Source organism: Tachyglossus aculeatus, chromosome 4 (assembly GCF_015852505.1).
Source record: "Tachyglossus aculeatus isolate mTacAcu1 chromosome 4, mTacAcu1.pri, whole genome shotgun sequence".
NCBI classification, from domain to species: domain Eukaryota; kingdom Metazoa; phylum Chordata; class Mammalia; order Monotremata; family Tachyglossidae; genus Tachyglossus; species Tachyglossus aculeatus.
The window spans coordinates 93,289,179-93,311,529 of NC_052069.1; the positions used below are offsets into that span (position 1 = coordinate 93,289,179).

Below are 22,351 nucleotides of genomic sequence, written 5' to 3' on the forward strand. Positions count from 1 at the left end.
AACTCACTCTTCACATCCAACAGACCACTACTCTCCCCATCTTTAAAGCCTTATTAAAAGCACATTTCCTCCAAGAGTCATCCCTTACTAAGCCCTCATTTCCAACTATTTCTCTTCCCTTCTATATCTTCCCTTCTCGAGCACTTTGAGTCTCTCCCCAGATGACGCTTAAGCACTATGCTACTCACCCTACCCCAGCCCCTCAGCACTTATGAACATATCCTTCCTTTATTTTATTTTAATGCCTGTCTCTCCCACTAGATTGTAAGCTCCTTGAGGACATGAGCTTACACTTCTCACTGTGCCTTGCTCTTGCCTGTTCCTACTGTCAACCCCTGGTCCACATCCTACCCCTGGCCTGGAATGCCCTCCCTCCTCAAATTCAGCAAACTAGCACACTTCCCCCCTTCAAAGCCCTACTGAAAGCTCACCTTCTCCAGGAGGCCTTCCCAGACTAAGCCCCCTTTTTCTTCTGCTCTCCTTCCCCTCCCCACTGCCCCAACCTCTTCCCTTTGCTCTACCCCCTGCCCCACAGCACTTGTGTGTATATGTACATATTTATAATTATATTTATTTTTATTAATGATTTGTATAATTCTATTTATTTACAATGATGCTACTGATGCCTGTTTACTTGTTTTAATGTCTATCTTCCCCCTTCTAGACTGTGAGCCCATTGTGGGCAGGGATTGTCTCTATTTGTTGCTGAATTGTACTTCCCAAGAGCTTAGTACATGCTCTGCACACAGTAAGCACACAATAAATGCTACTGAATGAATGAACAAATGAATGACAGGAAAGATGTCTACCAACTCTATTGTATTCTGCCAAGTGTTGAGTAAAGAACTCTACACACAATTAGTGTATAGTAAATGCCACTGATTGATTTTTGGGGGAACTATAAAATTTTAGCCAGCTTTTAACTGGAGGTTGTCTGGGCTTTGAGCTCCCCCAAATTGCTAACTGACAGCTTCCAAACCTAATAGTTAATCAAGGGACAGGAGGCTGGTGAGTCACACAAAAAGATGAAAAGAGTAGGGGAAAGGGAAAGAAAACTAGAAAGACTCAAAAAATAAACCTGAAAAATAAATAGCTTCTATAGAGACATGACCTAGAATAATCATAAATTACAGAAGTATACAAACAAACTTAAATATACATTTTCTTACATTTGCTACACATAAGCTAAGTGAAGAAACAGGACAAGTAACACAGACCAAGAGGAAACGAGGAGGGGAAATGGTAGCAGAGAAAAAGATTTCTATTTAACCCAGAAGAAGAATAGATGGTTTCTGGTTGTTATGTACTCTTTATATCATTTGTGGTTTTCTATAATCCAATCTGTGTTTGTTCTACCTTCTTTTCAAGCTTATAAATGTCTCAAGGGGATAGATTGGGTCTCCTACTTTATAACTCATTGTCCCACAGTGCCTAGTCCATAACTTGCAACGGAGTGATGGCTTGATAAATAATACCCAGAAGGAGGGGGATTTAAAGATTGTTGCTTTTCTTTTCAATTGGTAAATATGCTTTCCATTTTACTCCAGATATTCTGCTAAACAAGACAGAGTTGCTGTCTAACTAGCTCCAAAGCCAAGCAGGAGGAAATGTTAAGGAAGAAATATAGCAAATTACCCCTACAGTCTCCTGGGAGACAGAATGAAGTTATTTATTTTTCCTCAACTCTTTCCACATATAATATATAAGCCATTTTCATGTATGTTTACTCCTGCCGTCTTCTGTGTGTTCTTCCAGCATTTGAGCCTTTAAGGAGCTGATAGAAAGGGTCTAGCAACTCTGTTGTACTCTCCCAAGCACTTAATACAGTGCTCTGTGTACATTGTGTTCAGTAAATACCACTAATTCGTGTTAGACTAAGAAAAGCCCACAAATAGCAGTGTGCCTCATGTTCTCCAAAACCCGATCTACTCTCATGGTGCAGATGAAACTTATCGGGTGAAGGAGATGTCAATTTCTCCCCTACAATGATGGTGAAACCATAGATCACTGCACTAACATCATGCCAGAATTTCAAGCAAGCCATCTGCAGACCAACCACCTTACCAAGTGAGAAATATTTTGCCTACATTTGCATTCATTCATTCAATCGTATTTATTGAGTGCTTAGTGTGTGCAGAGCATTCATTCATTCATTCAATTGAACTTATTGAGTGCTTATTTTGTGCAGAGCACTGTACTAAGTGCTTGGGAGAGTACAATACAACAATAAAGAGACACATTCCCTGCCCACCATGAGCTTGCCATACTAAGCATTTGGGAGAGTACAATATAACAATAAACTGATGAAATCCCTGCCCTCAGCAAGTTTAAAATAACCCCAAGCACCATAGCATTCACTCTACCTCTGTGTTCTCTGCATTAGCAGTTCAGTCCCAGCACAGTGACAAAACAGGACTTCAAATCTGAGTGAGTGGCCTAATAAAGGCAATGCTGGGAAATTTAAAAATCATACTAGTACATGTAGAACAAAGAACATTAAATTAATGCTTGTGATTTCAACTGCCCAGATTGAGATAAGATGATCAGGATAAATTCTAAGCTCTCCAGTAATAACGAAGAGGTTGAAAACTGCCAAAGGTTATGTAGAGAAGCCTCCAGTTGAGCAGTAAAATAAAATAGTTGTACCTTGTCTAGACAGTTTCCTACCTGCTCTCTTGCCAGTGCTAAGCTATTTCTGTGATATACTCTAATGTCAGAAACATCAACTTCTGTAATAAATACTGTACTTGTGGTGCATCCAAGGCTAGAATAAAAGAACCTTACTTCACTTTGCCAACTATTCTCTTTGAAAACTTTATCACACCTTTTGGTTGACAGGGGGAAATGAAAGTCAGCCAGAGACACAAAGATTAATAGAAATCAAGGTCTTATCTTCAGTAGCAGCTGCCAAATGGTCTACCAATAGTATTTAGTGAGCGCTCACTGTGTGCCGAACACTGCATTAACTGCTTAGCATTCTACTACCAAGTTTGGTCTACAGAGGTAGAGGGAGTAGCTTTCTGAAGGCCAGAATCTCTTTCTACAACTCTCAGAGTCCTCCCTCAAGACCATATTTCTGTCAGAGACCTCTTTTTTCCCCTAAAACTAATTGTACAGAGACCAAACTTCAGCATTCCTATTTCTAAGAGTTGATTTATATACCAGATATAACCATTGGTTGGCCCAGGCCATGTGCTTGAGTTGCTAAAGAAAACTCTCCAAGATTGCTGCCAGAGTCCCAAATGGCTTGTCCATTGGTGGTCCTGGTGGTCTTGCATCCTCTCCAGCTGAGAAAAATATGCTTTGGTACCTGGAGGAGGGGTGGGCTCAAGCCCCACTACAGATTTCCACCACCTCCTTCTCTTTTCCAATGACTGGCATGCCAACACCAAATATGTTGTTAGGCAAGTGTGTTTGAAGGCAGCTGGGAGGGGGTCAGAGGGACATAGGGAAGGCAAAAGCATCCAGTTCCAAAGTCTCTGCATTTTGCAGCTGCATCATCTCATTCCACCTTCTTCTAACCCAATATCGCAGCACCAGAAAATGAAAATATAATCCTCCTATGATTCTGGGTGGGATTGAGTCATAGGCTAAAAAGCCATTTACCCAGCTGGCCTATCCTGTGCTGTGTGTGAAAGCAAAGAAAACAGAGGGAGGAATTTTCTGAACACTAAAGTCTCTAATGGCTGTCTCCCCTTCTAAACTGTAAACTTGTTTTGGGCAGGGAGTGTGTCTGCTAATTTTTTTGAAGTGCACTTGATTGGTTGATTCCTAATGCTCTTCCAGTCCTCCCTTGATACCATATTTCTGTCAGAACCTTTTTCCCCTCAAACTAATTCTACAAGTTACAACTAAACTGCCTGTAATTTTTATTCAACCCAATTTGCAGTACCACAGTTTCCTTTGTCAATGTTTGGATTTTTCTAATGGTGCTTGTTAAGTTCTTACTTTGTCCCAAGCACCGTACTAAGCCCCAGAGTAGGTACTAGATAATCATGTTGGACACAGCCCCTGTCCAAAATAGGGCTCCCAGTTTAAGTAGGAGGGAATAGGATTTAATCCCCATTTTACAGATGAGGTAGATGTGGCACAGAGGAGCTAAGTGAGTTGCCCAAGGTCACACAGCAGGCAAGTGGCTGAGCCAGGATTAGAATCCAGGTCCACCGTTTCCTAGCCCGTGCTCTTCCCACTAAGCCATGCTGTTTCATACTAGACTACACTGCATCGTACCATGCCAGCTTTCCAGTTGTGGGAATGAGAAGCCGAGGACCAGTCATCTCTCCTCTTTGAGCAGGGCGGCATAAATTCCTTAATCTTTAGTGCTGACCTGTTGCACTCCACCCTTGAATAATCATGTATTTCCCTAATAGCAATAATATTTCAAATGTGGATAACACATTAATATTTCCAAGATACTCCCACATCCAAGATCTCATTTTAATCTCACTACATCTCTGTGACAAAGGAAGAGGAAGATAAGGTTATTCCTCTTTTAAAGATGAGGAAACTGAATGTAGAAGGCATCTATCAATGGTATTTATTGAGTGTTCACTATATCCAGGGCACTGTAGTAAGCCTTTTGGAGAGTACAATAGCTAGTACAATAGCATTGGAAGACACAATCCCTTCCTACAGTGAGTTTACAGTCCAGAAGAGGAGACAGTCATTAAAATAAATTAGAGATAGGGGAAATGGTAGAGTATAAAGTTATCAATCAATCATATTTATTGAGCACTTACCACGTGCAGAGCACTGTATTAAGTGCTTGGGAAAGTACAACAGAATCAGCAGACATGTTCCCTGCCCATAACAAGCTTACAGCCTAGATGGGAGACAGACATTAATATGAATAAAGATAAGGACCTAAGTGTCGTGGGGCTGTCCGTGGGGTGAATATCAAGTGCTTAAGAGAAACAGATCTAAGTGCATAGGTAATACAGAAGGGAGAGGTAATAGGGGAAATGAGAGCTTAAATCAGGGAAGACCTGTTAGAGAAGATATGATTTGAAGAGGGCTTTGAAAGTAGGGAGAGCAGTGGTCTGTCATGTATGAAGCCCGAGGGAATTCCACAACAGAGGAAAGACACAGACAAGGGGTCTGGGTGAGGTATATGAGATCAAACTAGAGTGAGTAGGTAAATAGTGATGATGAAGATGATAAAAAAAAAAATGGGATTGCAAAAAGCCCCACCTTAAGTCACCAAAAGTTCGATGTGGAAATCGTTCTAACATTTTCACACTCCAGAAAGGCTGACAATTACTGTGTCATAGTCTCATGAAATACATATCACCAGCCCAAAGGCCAGACAGCTTTGAATTTCTTCAGAAAATAGAACTGGCATTTTAAAGGCTGGGGAACCGGTGACAGCACTGCGTACCCTGGATTCCACAAAATGTTTCCTTTTGACTTCTTCCCAGTGAGGGAAATCTAGTGTCAATGTGCATGGTGCTGGGAGCACAATGGATGGACACCCACTTTCTAGCCAGAAGGGAGATGATGCACGCCCAATGAAAGGGAAGGTTTCCCCTATTTCCTCTCTGACCAGGTTCCCTAACAGCACCAATTTCCCAGGGAGATGATGTGGATATCTGTACTCTGGAAGCTGAATGGAAGCTGGAAAGCCATAGGTTTCCGGGGCTACCAATATGGTATGGATTTGAACTGCCCATCAGAAGTCATCAAGCAACCACCACAGATCTCAGCATGGAGGGATTGCTGTTATTTTTCTCCCTTTTTTATGTAATGGAAACAAGAGAAAAAAAGATGATCATTTGGAAGAGAAAGCTTTGTCCAAGGAATTTGCCCAAGAATATCTTGTGTGTGGGAAGGGATCTCCCCAGCTGCTTGGCTCCAAATCCACCTTGTTTAGAAAAACTGGACTTGTGATTAATCCCCCAGTCCAGAAACATAATAATAATAATAAAAATAAGATACTTTTTAAACTCTAGACTGTTAAACTGCAGACCTCTAGACTGTAAGCTCTTCGTATGGTATTTGCTAAACTCTCAATATGCACATAATAATAATGATGGCACTTATTAAGTGCTCACTATGTGCAAAACACTGTTCTAAGTGCTGGGGAGGTTACAAGGTGATCAGGTTGTCGCAGAGGGGGCTCACAGTCTTAATCCCTATTTTACAGATGAGGTAACTGAGGCACAGAGAAGTGAAGTGACTTGCCCAAAGTCACATAGCTGACAATTGGTGGAGCTGGGATTTGAACCCATGACCTTTGACTCCACAGCCCATGCTCTTTCCACTGAGCCATGCTGCTTAGAGAAGCAGAGTCAGAAGGAGTCAGAAGGTCATGAATTCTAATCCCAGCTCTACCATCTGTCTGCCTTGGGCAAGTCATTTCACTTCTCTGTACCTTAGTTACCTCATCTGTAAAATGGGGATTAAGACTGTGAGCCCGAGATGGAACAGGTGGGACCTGTCCTGTCCCAGGTGGGACAGGGACTGTGTCCAACCTGATTTGCTTGTATCTACCCCAGTGCTTAGTATAGTTCCTGTCATCTAATAAAAGCTTAAAAGATACCATTATTACTATTATTATGATGATGATGATTAATAGCACTGTTCTAAGAGCTGGGGTAGATACAATTGAATTAGGTTGGATAGAATCTCTGTCCCACATAGGGTTCACAGTCTAAGTAGTGGGGAGAACAGGAGGATTGAGATACAGAGGAATTAAGTGACTTGTCCAAGGTCACACAGCAAGCATTTGGCAGAGCCAGGATTAGAACCCAGGTCCTCTGACTCCTAGGCCCGTGCTCTTTCTGCTAGGCCATGCTGCTTCTCCAGACTGTAACCTCATTGTGGGCAGAGAACATGTCTATAAACTCTGACGTATTATACTCTCCAAAGTGCTTAGTACAGTGCTCTGCACACAGTAAGTGCTCCATAAATACCATTGATTGATTGACTGACTGATCAAATAAGTAGTTACTTGGAGCCAAGCACTATATGGATGGCATAGTATAGCATAGCGTAGCATGGATAGCAAGCACTATATGGATAGAAGCAGTGTGGTTTAATGGAAAGAGCTCAGATTTGGGAGTCAGAGGTCATGAGTTCTAATCCTGGCTCGGCCACTTGTCAGCTGTGTGACCTTGGGCAAGTCATTTAACTTCTCTGTGCCTCAGTTACCTCATCTGTAAAATGGGGATTAAGACTGTGAACCCCACATGGGACAACCTGATTACCTTGTATCTTCCCCACCACTTAGAACAGTGCTTGGCATATAGTAAGCACTTAACAAATATCATCATCATCATCCTATGGATACAAGATAATCAATCCTTGTCCCATATGAGACACACAGTCGAGGTGGGAGGAAGAACAGGTATGAAATTCCCATTTTACAGTCGAGGAAACTGAGGCCTAGAGAAGCAAAATGTCTTGCCTGCAGTCGTACAGTAGACAAGTGGCAGAGCATGGCCAAGTGGAAAGAGCACCATGGTGTAGTGGATAGAGCACAGGTCTGGGAGTTAGAAGGTCATGGGTTCTATTCATGGATCTGCAACTTGTCTGCTGTGTGACCTTGGGCAAGTAACTTCACTTCTCTGGGACTCAGTTACCTCATCTGTAAAATGGGGAGAGAGACTGTGAGCCCTACATTGGAAAGGGACTGTGTCTAACCCGATTTGTTTATATCTACCCCAGCGCTTAGTACATTGCCTGGCACATCATAAGCACTTAACAACTACAACAGTAGTTTTTGGGAGTCAGAGTACCTGGATTCTAATTCCAGTTCTGCCAATTGTTTGCTGTGTGACCTTGGGAAAGTTACTTAACTTCTCTGTGCCTCAGTGTCCTCAACTGTAAAATGAAGATTGAATACCTGTTCTCTCTCCTGATTAGATTGTAAGCCCCATATAGGACTGGGACTGTGCCTGACTTTATTAACCTGTACTTACCCCAGTGCTTAGAACAATGTTTGACACATAATGAGCCCTTAACAAATACTCCGAAAAATGTCCTCCCGGGCCCGTGCTCTTTCTACTAGATCTCTCTCCTTCTAACTCGCTTCAAGTGAGCAATGGAACTGTCTGAGCCTCAGTTTCCTCAGCTGGAAAATCGAGCCGACTGAATTCTTTTGATACTCAGTGAATAATTAAAAATCTGAATTGATAAGCAGAAATGATTTAGAGACCGGGATGGCAAAAATTAAATAGGCTGCGATTGCTGCACAGAATAGCGAAGATGTGCAACTGTTAAATTTGCCTAGAATTAGATTCACTAAGTGTTAAATGAATTTATGCTTTTGAGATTGCCTTTGCATTCAGTAGTGCCAGAACACAACCACCAGGAAACACATTGTCTCCATGTAATCAAATTTGCTAGTGTATTCACTGCTTATCCTCCCTCTCTTCACAAGCTGCTAATTGCCCAGATTGAAGTACTAGAACCCATGGTGATGTTTGTGGCTTCAGAAGCTCATAAAGTAGAGCTGTAAAAACGTTCCTGCTGACTGCACAGCAGGGTCTCCAGAAAATAATTAGCTCTAATCGACCTGTCCAGACACTTTAGGCTTTCAACTTAAAAAGCAAACTGCTAAATAAATAAATAAATGATTGCAGAGGTACACACGGACCTGAGATAAAGCAATAGTATGTTTTCTAAGCTATGTTTCCACAGTCCCGTGTTCTGGGCGCAATTCTTTTTGACAGATGGAGCTACCTAAAATCATTTGGCTCTTCATTTCCAAATATGTTGTGTCATGTGTTTGTCCTTTATCACTAGTTTTAACTGGATTGTTGAATCAATCAATCACTGATATTTATTGAGCACTTACTCTGGACAGAGCACTGTCCAATATAAGCACTTGTACAATATATCAGGGTTGGTAGATATGTTCCCTGTCTACAGCAAGTGACCTTGGGCAAGTCACTTAACTTCTCTGGGCCTCAGTTCCCCCATCTGTAAAATGGGGATGAAGACTGTGAGCCCCATGTGAGATAATCTGATTACCTTCTATCTACCCCAGCGTTTAGAACAGTGCTTGGCACATAGGAAACACTGAACAAATATGAACATTATTATTATTATTATTGGCTAGGAATAGGTCTGGGTTTAGAGTTCGTGGAGGGACGTATCCACAGAATGATCCATTTACCGAGAAACATTCCAAGCGAGGAAAGGGATTGGCATTATACCGGGTGTTCCATATTCTGGTTTCTCTTCTCATCCCTGGACTAAGTTGGGGGTTGGAGAATTTTACCTGTGTTTGAGGTCAATGGAGCACTGTAAAGACTTTACAGAATCCCCAATACAGTCCACTAAGCCTCTTTCCCGTCAGGGCAAAGAGCATTGGCAGGAACATTTGAAAAAACAGCATCACACAGTTAGGGTTCGACGTGACCTCCGAAGCCAATCTCTGCCTCCAGGCATACTTAACCTTGAAGGATGTCTTCTGTCTTACTTAGGTTTCAGAAAAAAAAAACAAACAAAAAAACGGCCCTCAGCTATAAAGACTGCCTAAATCTCATTCATTTGCATAAGCCACCTGGATACCTTATCACAGGAAATGAATGGTTATGTATATATTTTTTTAAGTAGAGGTGCATGTGTCCAAAAAGAATAACTTGCTTCACAGGAATAGTCAACCACTGCCTTCTTTCTTCACTAACCTACAATTTCAGAGTGAAGTTGTTATGTCATTTACTGAAATGGCATTTCATGTGGGATTCTTTTTCCATGAAATAAAAATGCAACAAGAAAAATAATCCATGTCCAATTTTATGCATCACCTACTCCTCCTAAAGATGGATGACCTTGATTTGAAGAACTCCCCAAATTGGTGAACCAATTATTTTTGCCGTGACATCATTTTAAATGCTGGGGCTAACAGAGATATATGACTGGAAAACAGAACTAAATTGAAATAGATTCCACGGGGAAAAAATAAAATTACTGATTTACCAAAGACAACCTCTACATTAATTGTTTTTAGAGAAGCAGCATGGCTCAGTGGAAAGAGCCCAGGCTTGGGAGTCAGAGGCCATGGGTTCTAATCCCAGCTCCACCACTTATCAGCTGTGTGACTTTGGGCAAGTCACTTAACTTCTCTGGGCCTCAGTTCCCTCATCTGTAAAATGGGGATGAAGACTGTGAGCCCCACGTGGGACAACCTGATTACCATGTATTCCCCACAGTGCTTAGAACAGTGTTCAGCACATAGTAAGCACTTAACAAATGCCATTATTATTATTATTATTATTATTAGTGTTTTTTTTAGGATTTTCATAGTGTCATTGAAAAAGTGTATTCAAAAAATCTTGGCTGAAAATTAAAAAACCCCTCTCAGTTACAGAAGACTAGAATATTTGTACTGTTTACCCCCTGCAGAGCCTTCATTTAGCTTATTACCCAACTAAAATGATGCCGGAAGACGTTGACAGATCATATAACAACAGGCAGTCAGTGGTATTTATTAATCACTATGTGCAGGGCATATAATAAGCACTTGGGAGAGCACAGTACAACAGAGTTGGTAGTTGAGCCCCCCTTTTTCCTCTCCTCCTCCTCCTCCCCTCCCCATCGCCCTCCCTCCCTCTGCCCTACCCCCTTCCCCACAGCACTTGTATATATTTGTATGTATTAATTACTCTATTTTATTTGTACATATTTATTACTCTACTATATTAATGATGCATATATAGCTATAATTCTATTTATTCTGATGGTACTGATGCCTGTCTACTTATTTTGTTTTGTTGTCTGTCTCCCTCTTCTAGACTGCGAACCCGTTGTTGGGTAGGGAGCATTATGTTATATGTTGCCGATTTGTACTTCCCAAGTGCTTAGTACACAGTAAGCACTCAATAAATACGATTGATTGAATGAATGAATGAATGGTAGGCACTTTTCTTGCCCACAACAAGCTAACAGTCTAGAGAGGGAGATGAGCATTAATAAAAATTAAAGAAAATATGTATATGTACATAAATGCTGTGGGACCAAGAATGGGGTGAATATCGAGTGCCCAAAGAGTATAGATCCAAGGGCATAGGTGGGACAGAAGGGAGAGGGAGTTGGAGAAAAAGAAGACAATCAGAAAAGGCCTTTTGGAGGATATATGAACTTAATAAGCCACAAAGTTGGGGAGAGTGATGGTCTGGTATACACGGAGTGGGAGGGAGTTCCAAGAAAGAGGGAGGACATGAGCAAGGGGCTGGTGGAAAGCTAGATGTGATCAAAGCACAATGAGCAAACTAGAAGTCTAGAAGAGTGAAGTGTGTGGGCTGGATTGCAGTAGGAAATCAGTGAGGTAAGATAAGAGGGGAGAGCTGATTGAGTGCTTTAAAGTCAATGGTAAGGAGTTTCTGTTTGATGCAGAGGTGGATGGGCAATCCCTGGAGGTTCTTGAGGAATGGGGAGATGTGGATTGAACATTTTTTTAGAAAAATGATCCCGGCAGCAGAATGACGGGAGTGGGGAGAGACAGGAGTCAGGGAGGTCAGCAAGGAGGATGATGCAGTAATTAAGGCACAATTAAAGGGTGAGAGGTAGAAGAGGAGCTTGTAAAAGAGAATAAGAATGAGCATCCAGAGAGATAGGAGAAGAACCGAGACCAACAATGTCAGTGAAACTAAAGTTGTATAATGTTTCAATGAGAAGAGGGTAGTCCACAGTTCTAAAGGCAGCTGAGAGATCTAGGAAGATTAGAGTGGAAGAGAGGCTGTTGGATTTGGCAAGAAGAAGGTCACTGGTGACTTTAGAGAGGGCAGTTTCCCTGGAGTGAAGGGGACAGAAACCAGATCAGAGGGGATCAAGGAAAGAATTGAGGAGAACAAGTTAAGGGAGTGGATGTAGAAAACTCCTTCAGGGAATTTGGAGAGGAATGGTAGGAAAGGAGTGGGACAATCACTGGAGAGAACTGTGGGGTTAAGGGAGTATAGCTTTTATTTTAGGATACAGGAGACATGAGCATTTTGGAAAGCAGTGGGAAAGAAGCCATTGAAAAGGGAGCAGGAAGATGGTAGTGAGGGAAGGAAGAAGGAAGGGGACAAGGATTTGAATAATGTATGAAGGGACTGGTCAGAGACACAGGTGGAAAGGGTATATTTTGAGAGGAGGTGAGAGATCTTTTCTTGAAATGCTGCTGGGAATATTGGAGGAGTTGAAAAGGGTGCAGGAGGAGGAGGGAACTGGAGAGGAGCAGGGGAGATTTGAGGGCAAACACTCTTGGTGGTTTTAATTTTGTCAATAAAGTAAGTGGCCAGGTCATTTGGGGAAAGAGATGGGGGGAGTGGCAAGTGGACAGGAGATTTGAGGAGGGAATTAAATGTATGGAACAGGTGGCAGGGCAATGGGTATGGGAGTCAGGAATGAGAAGTACTACTGTCATGTGGAGGAGAACACAGAATTAAAGAAAGTAAGGATGAATTTAAGATGAATGAGGTCAGACAGGTGTCTGGATTTCTGCTAGCAGCACTCAGCAGCTCGAGCAAAGCATCCAAGAAAGCATACTGTGAAGGTGATCCAGGGTTGTGGGCTAGTAGTAAGAGATCGGGGGAGGGACAGGGGAGTGAGTTTCACAAAGAGGCTCTTTTTGAGGGTGTTGATTTGTGCATCAAGAGAAGGTAGTGTGGTTATGGAGACCAAATTAGGGCATGATGGTTTTAGAAAATTGGAGTGGGCCAAAACATCAGAGGTCCTGTGGGGGAACAGGATATGTTTGCAAGGAGTGGGTGTGTGGGAGAGAGAGAGAGCCGCCGAGGAAGTTGTGGTCTGATAGAGGAATTTCAGAGATTTGGTGAGGGTAGACATTGTATAATCACTAGAGATGATGAAATCAAGTGTGCACCCAAGTTGGAGAGTGGGTGGGGTGGAGTGGAGCTGGAGGTCATTGGAATTGAGGAGTGAGATGACGTGGACAATGAAAAGATCACTGGAGACATCCACCTGCTTAGTAAAGTCCCCAAGGATCAATGTAGGGATGGAGAAAGAGAAGGAATGTGAGAAAGGGACCGAAATGCTTCAAAAAGTTGGAGGAAGGTCCTAGGAGGCAGTAGATAACCATGGCTACTAATTGAAATGGGTGGTGTAGGTGGAATGATATGGGCTTCAGAGGAATAGACAGAACAATATTGGAAACTGCAATAATAAATTGAAATACTATGACCAAGCAATAGAAAGGCAGCCAAGCTTGATATTACAGACTATATTTTACACATCAAAAGATCTCTTGGTCTTAGTGGGAGGAGACTCTTAGTTGAAACACAGACTGAGTTCTGAGCATTTCGGGATGGTCCAAAGTTGAAATGAAAAATGAAGAGTTCATGAGGAACCTATCTGACCCCCAGTTTTTAAAGTCATTGTTTAAAGAAAAGCATCTTCAGGGTATTTAAAAAAAAAAAAAAAAACTCTGGTCCCCTAATCAGTATGGACAAATCTCTCGTAAAGAGAAGCTGTGTTGCCTAGTGGATAGAGCACAGGTTTGGGAGTCAGAAGGACCCGGTTCTAATCTGGGCTCTGCCACCTATCTGCTAAGTGACCTTGGGCAAGTAATAATAATAATAATGATAATGGCATTTATTAAGCACTTACTATGTGCAAAGCACTGTTCCAAGCGCTGGGGGGCGGTTATAAGGTGATCAGGTTGTCCCATGGTGGCTCACAGTTTTAATCCCCATTTTACAGATGAGGGAGCTGAGGCACAGAGAAGTTAAGTGACTTGCCCAAAGTCACACAGCTGGCAATTGGCAGAGCTGGGATTTGAACCCACGACCTCTGACTCCAAAGCCCGTGCTCTTTCCACTGACCCACGCTGCTTCTCAAGTCACTTCACTTCTCTGGCCCTCAGTTCTCTCATTTGTAAAGTGGGAATTGAGACTGTGAGCCTCACATAGGACAGGGATTGTGTCCAACCCAATTTGCTTGTAAGCACTTAATGCATACCATCATCATTATTATTATTATTATTTGTTTCATTCATTCATTCAATCATATTTATTGAGTGCTTACAGTGTGCAGAGCACTGTTGTATCAACCCCAGCACTTAGTACAGTGCCGTAGAGTTGTTTCTGATTTATAGTGACTCTATGGATGAGAAACAGCATGGACTAGTGGCAAGAGCACAGGCTTGGGAGTCAGAGGTTGTAGATTCTAATCTCGGCTCCGCCACTTGTCTGCTGTGTGACTTTGGACAAGTTACTTAACTTCTCTGTGGCTCAGTTACCTTATCTGTAATAAAGGGGATTGAGACTATTAGCCCCATGTGAGACAGGAACTGTGTCCAACCTGATTACCTTGTATCTACCCCAGCTCTTAGAACAGTGCCTGACCCATAGTAAGCACTTAAATGTCATAATTATTATTATTATATTTTCTCCAGAACATCCTATCTTCTGCCACAATCTGTAACCTTGCTAACGATTCTTCCGTTACCACTGATATGGTTTCTATCCATCTGGCTGCTGATCTTCCCCTTCCATGTTTTCCCTGGACTTTTCCTAGCATTAGTGTCTTCTCCAGAGAATTAGTCCTCCTGATGATGTGTCCAAAATATGTTAATCTAAGTCGAGTCATTTGACCTTGCAAAGACCACATTGAATTAATTTGCTCCAAAACCCATTTGTTTGTTAATTGGTCAGTCCATGATATTCGTAAAAGCCTTCTCCAACACCATGTTTCAAAAGAATCCATACATTGTCATCAGAAACACCATAGAATTGACAATGTGTATTTTTGTGGCAATTGTTACATCAGTATATTTCATGATTTTTTCCAGGGTCTTCATAGCAAATCTTCCTAACATTAATATTAAGTATACCGAATGCTTAACAATTACCATCATTATTATTATAGTTTGGAAAAAGTCTAAATTCCTTTTGGATCCAGGTAAGACTGCTTAACAGAAATATCAATTCTTTCATTTTCCCCACTTTCAGGTGCCCCACCATAGATTGACAAAGAGAAGAAGTGAGGTCCTGTACATACCTGTACATGTATGAGAAGCAGCATGGCTCAGTGGAAAGAGCACGGGCTTTGGAGTCAGAGGTTATGGGTTCTAGTCCTGGCTCCGCCACTTGTCAGCTGTGTGACTTTGGGTAAGTCACTTCACTTCTCTGGGCCTCAGTTACCTCATCTGTAAAATGGAGATTAAGACCGTGAGCCCCACGTGGGACAACCTGATCACCTTGGACCGCCCCCCCCCAGCACTTAGAACAGTGCTTTGCACATAGTAAGTGCTTAACAAATACCATTATTATTATTATTATTATTGTGCCAGCAGATGCAGTGGGGAATCCTGCCCCAAAAGACAAGTGATGTATGAACAGTAGTTAGTTTAGTCCTGGGTCTCTCTTTCACTCTTTCCTCACTTGCAACTCATCTCCTACTCCCTGGGCTGTAGCATGAAGGATTCCTCTTCCTCTTCCTTGCTTTCAAAAAGGAAACAGGATAAGGAACGAGGTTGATAAATCTTCTATCCTTATTGGCTCCACACATCCCATGTGGCAATTAATCCCTGAAGCTAGAGATGAGGACCAGCTCAAGTGAGTTAATCAGTGGTGTTTTTTGAATGCTCACTAGATGCAGAGCTCTGTACCGAGGGCTTGGGAAAGATAACAATATTTATGGTATTTGTGAAGTACTTATTATGTGCCAGGTACTGTACTAAACATTGAGGTGGATACAAGCAAATTAAGTTGGTCACAGTTCCTGTCCCACTCGCGACTCACAGTCTCAGTCCTCATTTTACAGTTGAGGTAACTGAGGCACAGAGAAGTGAAGTGACTCCCTCCAGGTCACACAGCAGACACCTATCAGAGCCAGGATTAGAAGCCATGACCTTCTGACCTCCAGGCCTGTGCTCTATTCACTATGCCATGCTGCTTCTCTGCAACTGAGGTTGGTAAATGCAATCCCTGCCCACAAGGAGTTTACAGGCTATAGAGGGAAAGAATCATTAAAATAGATTACAGCTAGGGCACATAGTAGAGTTTAAGAGTCAGATAGTAATTGTTCTGCTGAGGTTCCTAGGTCACATATTGATGAATTTACTCACAAAACCTGCTGCAAACACAGGACAGTTCCCTTCCTAATATCCCTTGTTGGGGAAAAGTGCATGGAAGGCACTTTAGCACTTTTTAAGTTTGGTCATACCTGGAGAGTTTCCAGTATCAATCTCGACCACAGGAGGTAGAGTCAAGTAGAGGCATACCCATTCCATTCCTAGTTCGGGCCGTGGCTAGCAAGTGGAGGGCAATCTGCTACAAGTCAAAACTCACCTGTGCTGGACAGCAGCAGCATGGGAGAGAGTTGAGTGTGGAGACTCAGGTTTATTGCACCGGAAGGAGGTAATGGTAAACTGCTTCCATATTTTTACCAAGAAAAATTATATGGATACACTACCAGAACGACTGCAGATGGAGGTGGGGCATTCTGGGAGAGATGTGTCTATGGCGTTGTATGAGTCGGAGACAACTCGATGGCATAAGACAAGAGAAGACAAGACAAGACTGCTCCAGAGAAGCAGCGTGGCATAGTGGAAAGAGCCCGGGCTTTGGAGTCAGGGCTCATGGGTTCAAATCCCAGCTCTGCCAATTGTCAGCTGTGTGACTTTGGGCAAGTCACTTAACTTCTCTGGGCCTCAGTTACCTCACCTGTAAAATGGGGATGAAGACTGTGAGCCCCCGTGGGACAACCTGATCACCTTGTAACCTCCCCAGCACTTAGAATAGTACTTTGTATGTAGTAAGTGCTTAATAAATGCCATCAAAAAAAAAAAAGACAAGGTATTCACTACCAACAAGCCAAAATAAATTGCCCTTGCACAGCCAACACTCCAGTTCCCACAGTGACCATGTAGGGATTGTACTCTGTCACAATAATGTATCGGCTACTTGCAGCACCTCTCATTGATTTCAGTCTATTTGTCTTTCAGTGTCCTGAAATGTCTGCTTAAAGGGAGCAACCCCACCCCTGACAGCTTTCAAGGCCTGGTCTTGCTGCTCTTTGGTGTCAAGAGTTGATGCCAATAAAACTGCTCTAGAAACCAAACGTTCCTTTTTGGTTAGATCTAGATCTCACTGCCATATTGAAGGTTAGACACCACCATACTATTTTTAGACCTTTGGTTCGGTATTAATACTGCATTGTCTCTAAACTCTGCCAGTCTCCCAGTGGGCACTCTGCCCTTCTTGTTTTATTTTTCTATTATGTTTATTCAGGCAAAATTGGAAAATGTACAGTTTAGGGAATTTGGCCAGCTTTAAGTTCTATGTTACCAATAAAAATCTTTGGATGTATGTAGGGATTCAATTTACTAGCAGAGACCTTAACCTTCTTAGATTACTAACCATTAAATGATAAGCTCCTTGGAGGCTGGGCCCTCGTGTTTTTCTCCTGTTGTACATTCCCAAGCACTGAGTACTGTGATTTGCACTTAATCGTTCAATATTATTAATATTAAATGTGGTAGTAATTGTGGTATTTAAGTGCTTACTTTGTGAAAAGCACTGTTCTAAGTGTTGGGGTAGGTACATAATAATCAGGTCAGAGAGAGTCTCTGCCCCACTTGAGTCTAAGTGGGTGGGAGAATAGGTATTGACTCCTCATGGTACAGCTGAGAAAACAGGATCAGAGAAGTTAAGTGACTTTCCCAAGGTCACACAACAAGCAAGTAGCATAGGGTGCTCTGACTCTCAGGCCTGTGCTCTTTCAATTAGGTCACTCTGCTTCCTTTATTATGATTATTGTGGTATTTGTTAAGCATTTACTAGGTGTTAAACACTGTTCTGAGTGCTGGGGTAAGTTCAAATGAAGCATGTTGGGCACAATCCCTTTTTCACATGGGTTCACAGTCTAAGTAGGAGGTAAAACAGGCTAACTGATGAAGAAACAGAGGCACAGAGAAGTTAAATGACTTAACCAAGGTCACACAGCAGGTTGTGCCTCCTCATGAGGTTGTGTCTCCTCATGAGTCACAATTAGAACCCAGGTCCTCTGGCTCCCAGTGCTCTTTCCACTAGGCCATGCAGCTCCTCAATCCATCGGTTGAATGATTTTTTTCAGACTAATTCAGTTCATATCACTGTGATGAGTTCCATATCACTGTGATGACTCTGTGAAGCATTTCATAACCATCCTCATGTCTCCTTATGAGCCTCAATAGCATTAGTGATTTAAGGGGCAGTAAATAAAACCAGCTCCTAAGTGCTTCAAGGTAGGTACGTAGATAATGGGTGTGGTCTAAGGCCTGGGAGAAATGGGAAGAAACCAGAAGGAAGTGCCTTCAAGACCATTACTTCATCTTCCCACAAGCTCATAATGGGGGAAGTTTTAGATCCTCTGAATGTACTTAAATTAACAGGGAGAGACCACTTTCATATATTCATGCAAACACACTCTGCTCCATTTCTTCCACTTATTTATTTTGTATCGTATTGTTGCCCAGAACCTTACAGAGAAAAGTCCATAAGGATTATAGAAACAAAAGGGCAAGTGAGACCAGGGTGGACAATTGAAGGTGAAAACAATGGGTAAAAAGAGAGAAAGCCTTAGGAAATACTACTAAAGAGATAAAATTCAGCCCTCAGACATGATTACGCCTCTCATGGATATCACTGAAGGAGGAAAGAACAGAATTGAGTTCAGGGTGCCTGAACTCTCCCTGGATCACTATCACAGTCTACTTTCCCAGCTCTTGAACCTATGAAGCCCATCAATCGATCATATTTACTGAACTCTTACTGTGTGCAGGGCACTGTACTAATAATGTAACAGAGTTACCTTGAGTCAGTCGCTTAACTTTGTGCCTCTGTAAAATCAAGATTAAAAATGTTAGCCCCATGTGGGACATAGATTGCATCCAATCTGATTAGTTAGTATCTATCTCACCACATAATACAGTACAGTACATAGTACAGCAATCAGGCACATAGTAAGCACTTAAATACATTATGAAAAAACCGTCGCTAATTTTCCATATTTCTATCTCTTGAAGCTCTCATCTTCACATTGTATTAAATGCTTAGTACAGTGTTCTGTACATAATAAGTACTCAATAAATACCACTGGGATTGATTGTTTTTGAAATTGATAGATCCCTATCATGGTCTAGTTCTTTGGCTCTTGATCTTATGAAGCCAATCAATCATATTTATTGAGCACTTACTGTGTGCACAGCACTGTACTAAGCTTTTGGGAGAATATAATGTAACAGAGGTGGTAGACATATTTCCTGCCCACAAGCAGCCTACAGTCTAGAGGGGGAGACAGACATTAATATAAACGTGTACTTAAGTACTATGGGGCTGAGGGGGCGGGGAGTAAAGGGTACAAATCCAATTACCAGGATAGAGGTTTAGCAGGGGAAGGTCTCTTGGAGGAGATGTGATTTTAATAAGGCTTGGAAGGTGGGGAAAGTGATGGTGTGTTGGATATGAAGGAGTGGAAGTTCCAGGACAGAGACAGGTTGTGTGGGAGAGGAGTGAGCAGTGAGATAGATGAGACTGAGGTAAAATGGGTAGGTGGGCTTTAGAGGAGTTAAGTGAGTACGTTGGTTTGTAGTAGGAAATCAGAGAGGTAAGGTGCAACAGGGCAAGGTGATTGACTGCTTTAAGCACTTAGTATAGTGCTCGCCACATAGCAAGCCTTCAGTAAATACCATTGATAGATTGATCAATTAAAGCCAATGGTAAGGAATTTCTGTATGATATGGAGGCTGAAGGGCAACCATGTTCTTGAGGAGAGGGGAAATATGGGCTTAAATTTTTTTAGAAAAATAAACTGGGCAGCAGAGTGAAGTATTCATTCAATCTGTACTTATTGAGTGCTTACTGTATGCAGAGCACTGTACTAAGCACTAAGTTCACAGTCCCTCAATCAATCAATTAGCATTGGTTGAAGCAGCAGGAGAAGCAGCGTGGCTCAGTGGAAAGAGCATGGGCTTGGGAGTCAGAGGTCATGGGTTCTAATCCTGGCTCCGCCACTTGTCAGCTGTGTGACTTTGGGCAAGTCATTTAGCTTCTCTGTCCCTCAGTTCCCTTATCTGGAAAATGGGGATTAAGACTGTGAACCCCACGGGAGACAACCTTGATTACCTTGTTTCCCCCCCCCCCCCCACCAGTGCTTAGAACAGTGCTTGGCACATAGTAAGCTCTCAACGAATACCAACATTATTATTATTATTATTATTATTATTATTATTATGATTTGAGCACTTACTATGTGCAGAGCCCAGTAATAATCACTTGAGACAGTGCAATGCAACAGAATTGGCAGACATGTTCCTTGCCTGTAATGAACTTACAGCTAGAGGGGGAGGCAGAGAAAAGAAGCAGCATGGCTCAGTGGAAAGAGCATGGGCTTTAGAGTCAGGGGTCATGGGTTCAGATCCTGGCTCTGCCAGTTGTCAGCTGTGTGACTTTTGGCAAGTCACTTGACTTCTCTGTGCCTCGGTTCCCTCATCTGTAACATGGGGATTAAGACTCTGAGCCCCCTATAGGACAACCTGAGAGAACTGCAAATATCTCCATCCTCCCCCACATTTGAAAACACAGTTGGAGATAAATGGACGCAATAACCTGATTCAGCAGAAGAACATGGCCATGTTGGCCCAGCAGATGCAACTAGCCAATGCCATGATGCCCGGTGCCCCATTACAACCTGTGCCAATGTTTTCAGTTGCACCGAGCTTAGCCACCAATGCATCTGCAGCCTTTAATCCCTACCTGGGACCTGTTTCCCCAGGCTTGGTCCCAGCTGAAATCCTGCCGACAGCACCGATGTTGGTTACAGGGAATCCTGGGGTCCCTGTACCTGCGGCTGTGGCTGCTGCTGCTCAGAAATTAATGTGGACGGACAGGCTCGAGGTATGTCGAGAGTATCAACGTGGCAATTGTAATAGAGGAGAAAATGACTGCCGGTTTGCTCACCCCGCTGACAGTGCAATGATTGATACCAATGACAATACGGTCACCGTGTGTATGGATTACATCAAAGGGAGATGCTCTCGGGAAAAGTGCAAATATTTTCACCCCCCTGCACACCTGCAAGCCAAGATCAAGGCTGCCCAGTACCAAGTCAACCAAGCTGAAGCTGCTCAAGCTGCAGCCACTGCAGCTGCCATGACTCAGTCGGCTGTCAAATCACCAAAGCGACCCCTCGAGGCAACCTTTGACCTGGGAATTCCTCAAGCTGTCCTTCCCCCATTACCAAAGAGGCCTGCGCTTGAAAAAACCAATGGTGCCACCGCAGTCTTTAATACTGGTATTTTCCAATACCAACAGGCTCTTGCCAACATGCAGTTACAACAGCATGCAGCCTTTCTCCCTCCAGTTCCCATGGTGCACGGTGCTACTCCAGCCACTGTGTCCGCAGCAACAACATCTGCCACAAGTGTTCCCTTCGCTGCAACAGCCACAGCCAACCAGATACCCATAATATCTGCCGAACATCTGACTAGCCACAAGTATGTTACCCAGATGTAGATTTTTCATCACCAAACAATCATAATAAAGAGAAAAGGACAGTGTGCTTGGTTAGAGTAAAGGACAAGGTCATTAGCCATATTGTATATATCGTCAAGCAAACCACACCCCTCCCCACACACACTCACACACAAAATAAATCCCTCAGTAGCATCCACATATTGCATGTTAACAAGATGAACAGACAACTTGGATATCCACTGCACACTGTTGCCTATATACTTTGTACATTTAATTGATATTTGTGCTGAGGTGACCTTATTGTCCAAAAGTACAACATCGTCTTTCTTTTCTAGCACAGAAATATGCATTGGAATATGCACCCATAGTTAAATTCTGATAAACTCATGTCATCTTGAAAAGACAGATTATGGTGTAACCATGACTCTATTATGTATTGGTACGTCTGTAGACCAAGATATAATTTTTTAAAGTAAGTTTATTTCTTTCAAGGTTTGCAAATAACAAAGGTGCACCTTGTATTTAAAATTGCCATTGTAGACAAAAGCGTGCATGCACAGTCATTCTTGTTTAAGAGTAACATTTTTAATGTAATAAATTGTAAGAATTGGTAAGGGAGGGATCGGACAGAGATGAATGTGCCAAGCAAAATCACAACTGTGTATATTTTAAAGCAAATCGAAGCTTTAAATACCACGTTGGTAAGGATTCTCTTGAAGTGCCGGCCCACGTCATCCCCCGGGCCTGGAATGCCCTCCCTCTGCCCATCCACAAAGCTAGCTCTCTTCCTCCCTTCAAGGCCCTGCTGAGAGCTCACCTCCTCCAGGAGGCCTTCCCAGACTGAGCCCCTTCCTTCCTCTCCCCCTCGTCCCCCTCTCCATCCCCCCATCTTACCTCCTTCCCTTCCCCACAGCACCTGCATATATGTATATATGGTTGTACATTTT

The 22,351-nt window shown here is 42.6% G+C and overlaps 1 protein-coding gene across 1 annotated transcript; it reads left to right on the forward strand.

The window, feature by feature from the left end:
- Nucleotides 1-20,474: 20,474 nt before the first annotated feature.
- Nucleotides 20,475-21,804, forward strand: LOC119926679 (muscleblind-like protein 1). Its single transcript, XM_038744948.1, has one exon. It carries the CDS (start codon nucleotides 20,556-20,558, stop codon nucleotides 21,441-21,443), a length of 888 nt encoding a protein of 295 aa, XP_038600876.1. The 5' UTR covers nucleotides 20,475-20,555; the 3' UTR covers nucleotides 21,444-21,804.
- Nucleotides 21,805-22,351: the final 547 nt, after the last annotated feature.

Bases quoted from the DNA above. Each gene is read 5' to 3' on its own strand.
- LOC119926679 (XM_038744948.1), top strand. From the start codon at position 20,556: ATGGCCATGTTGGCCCAGCAGATGCAACTAGCCAATGCCATGATGCCC.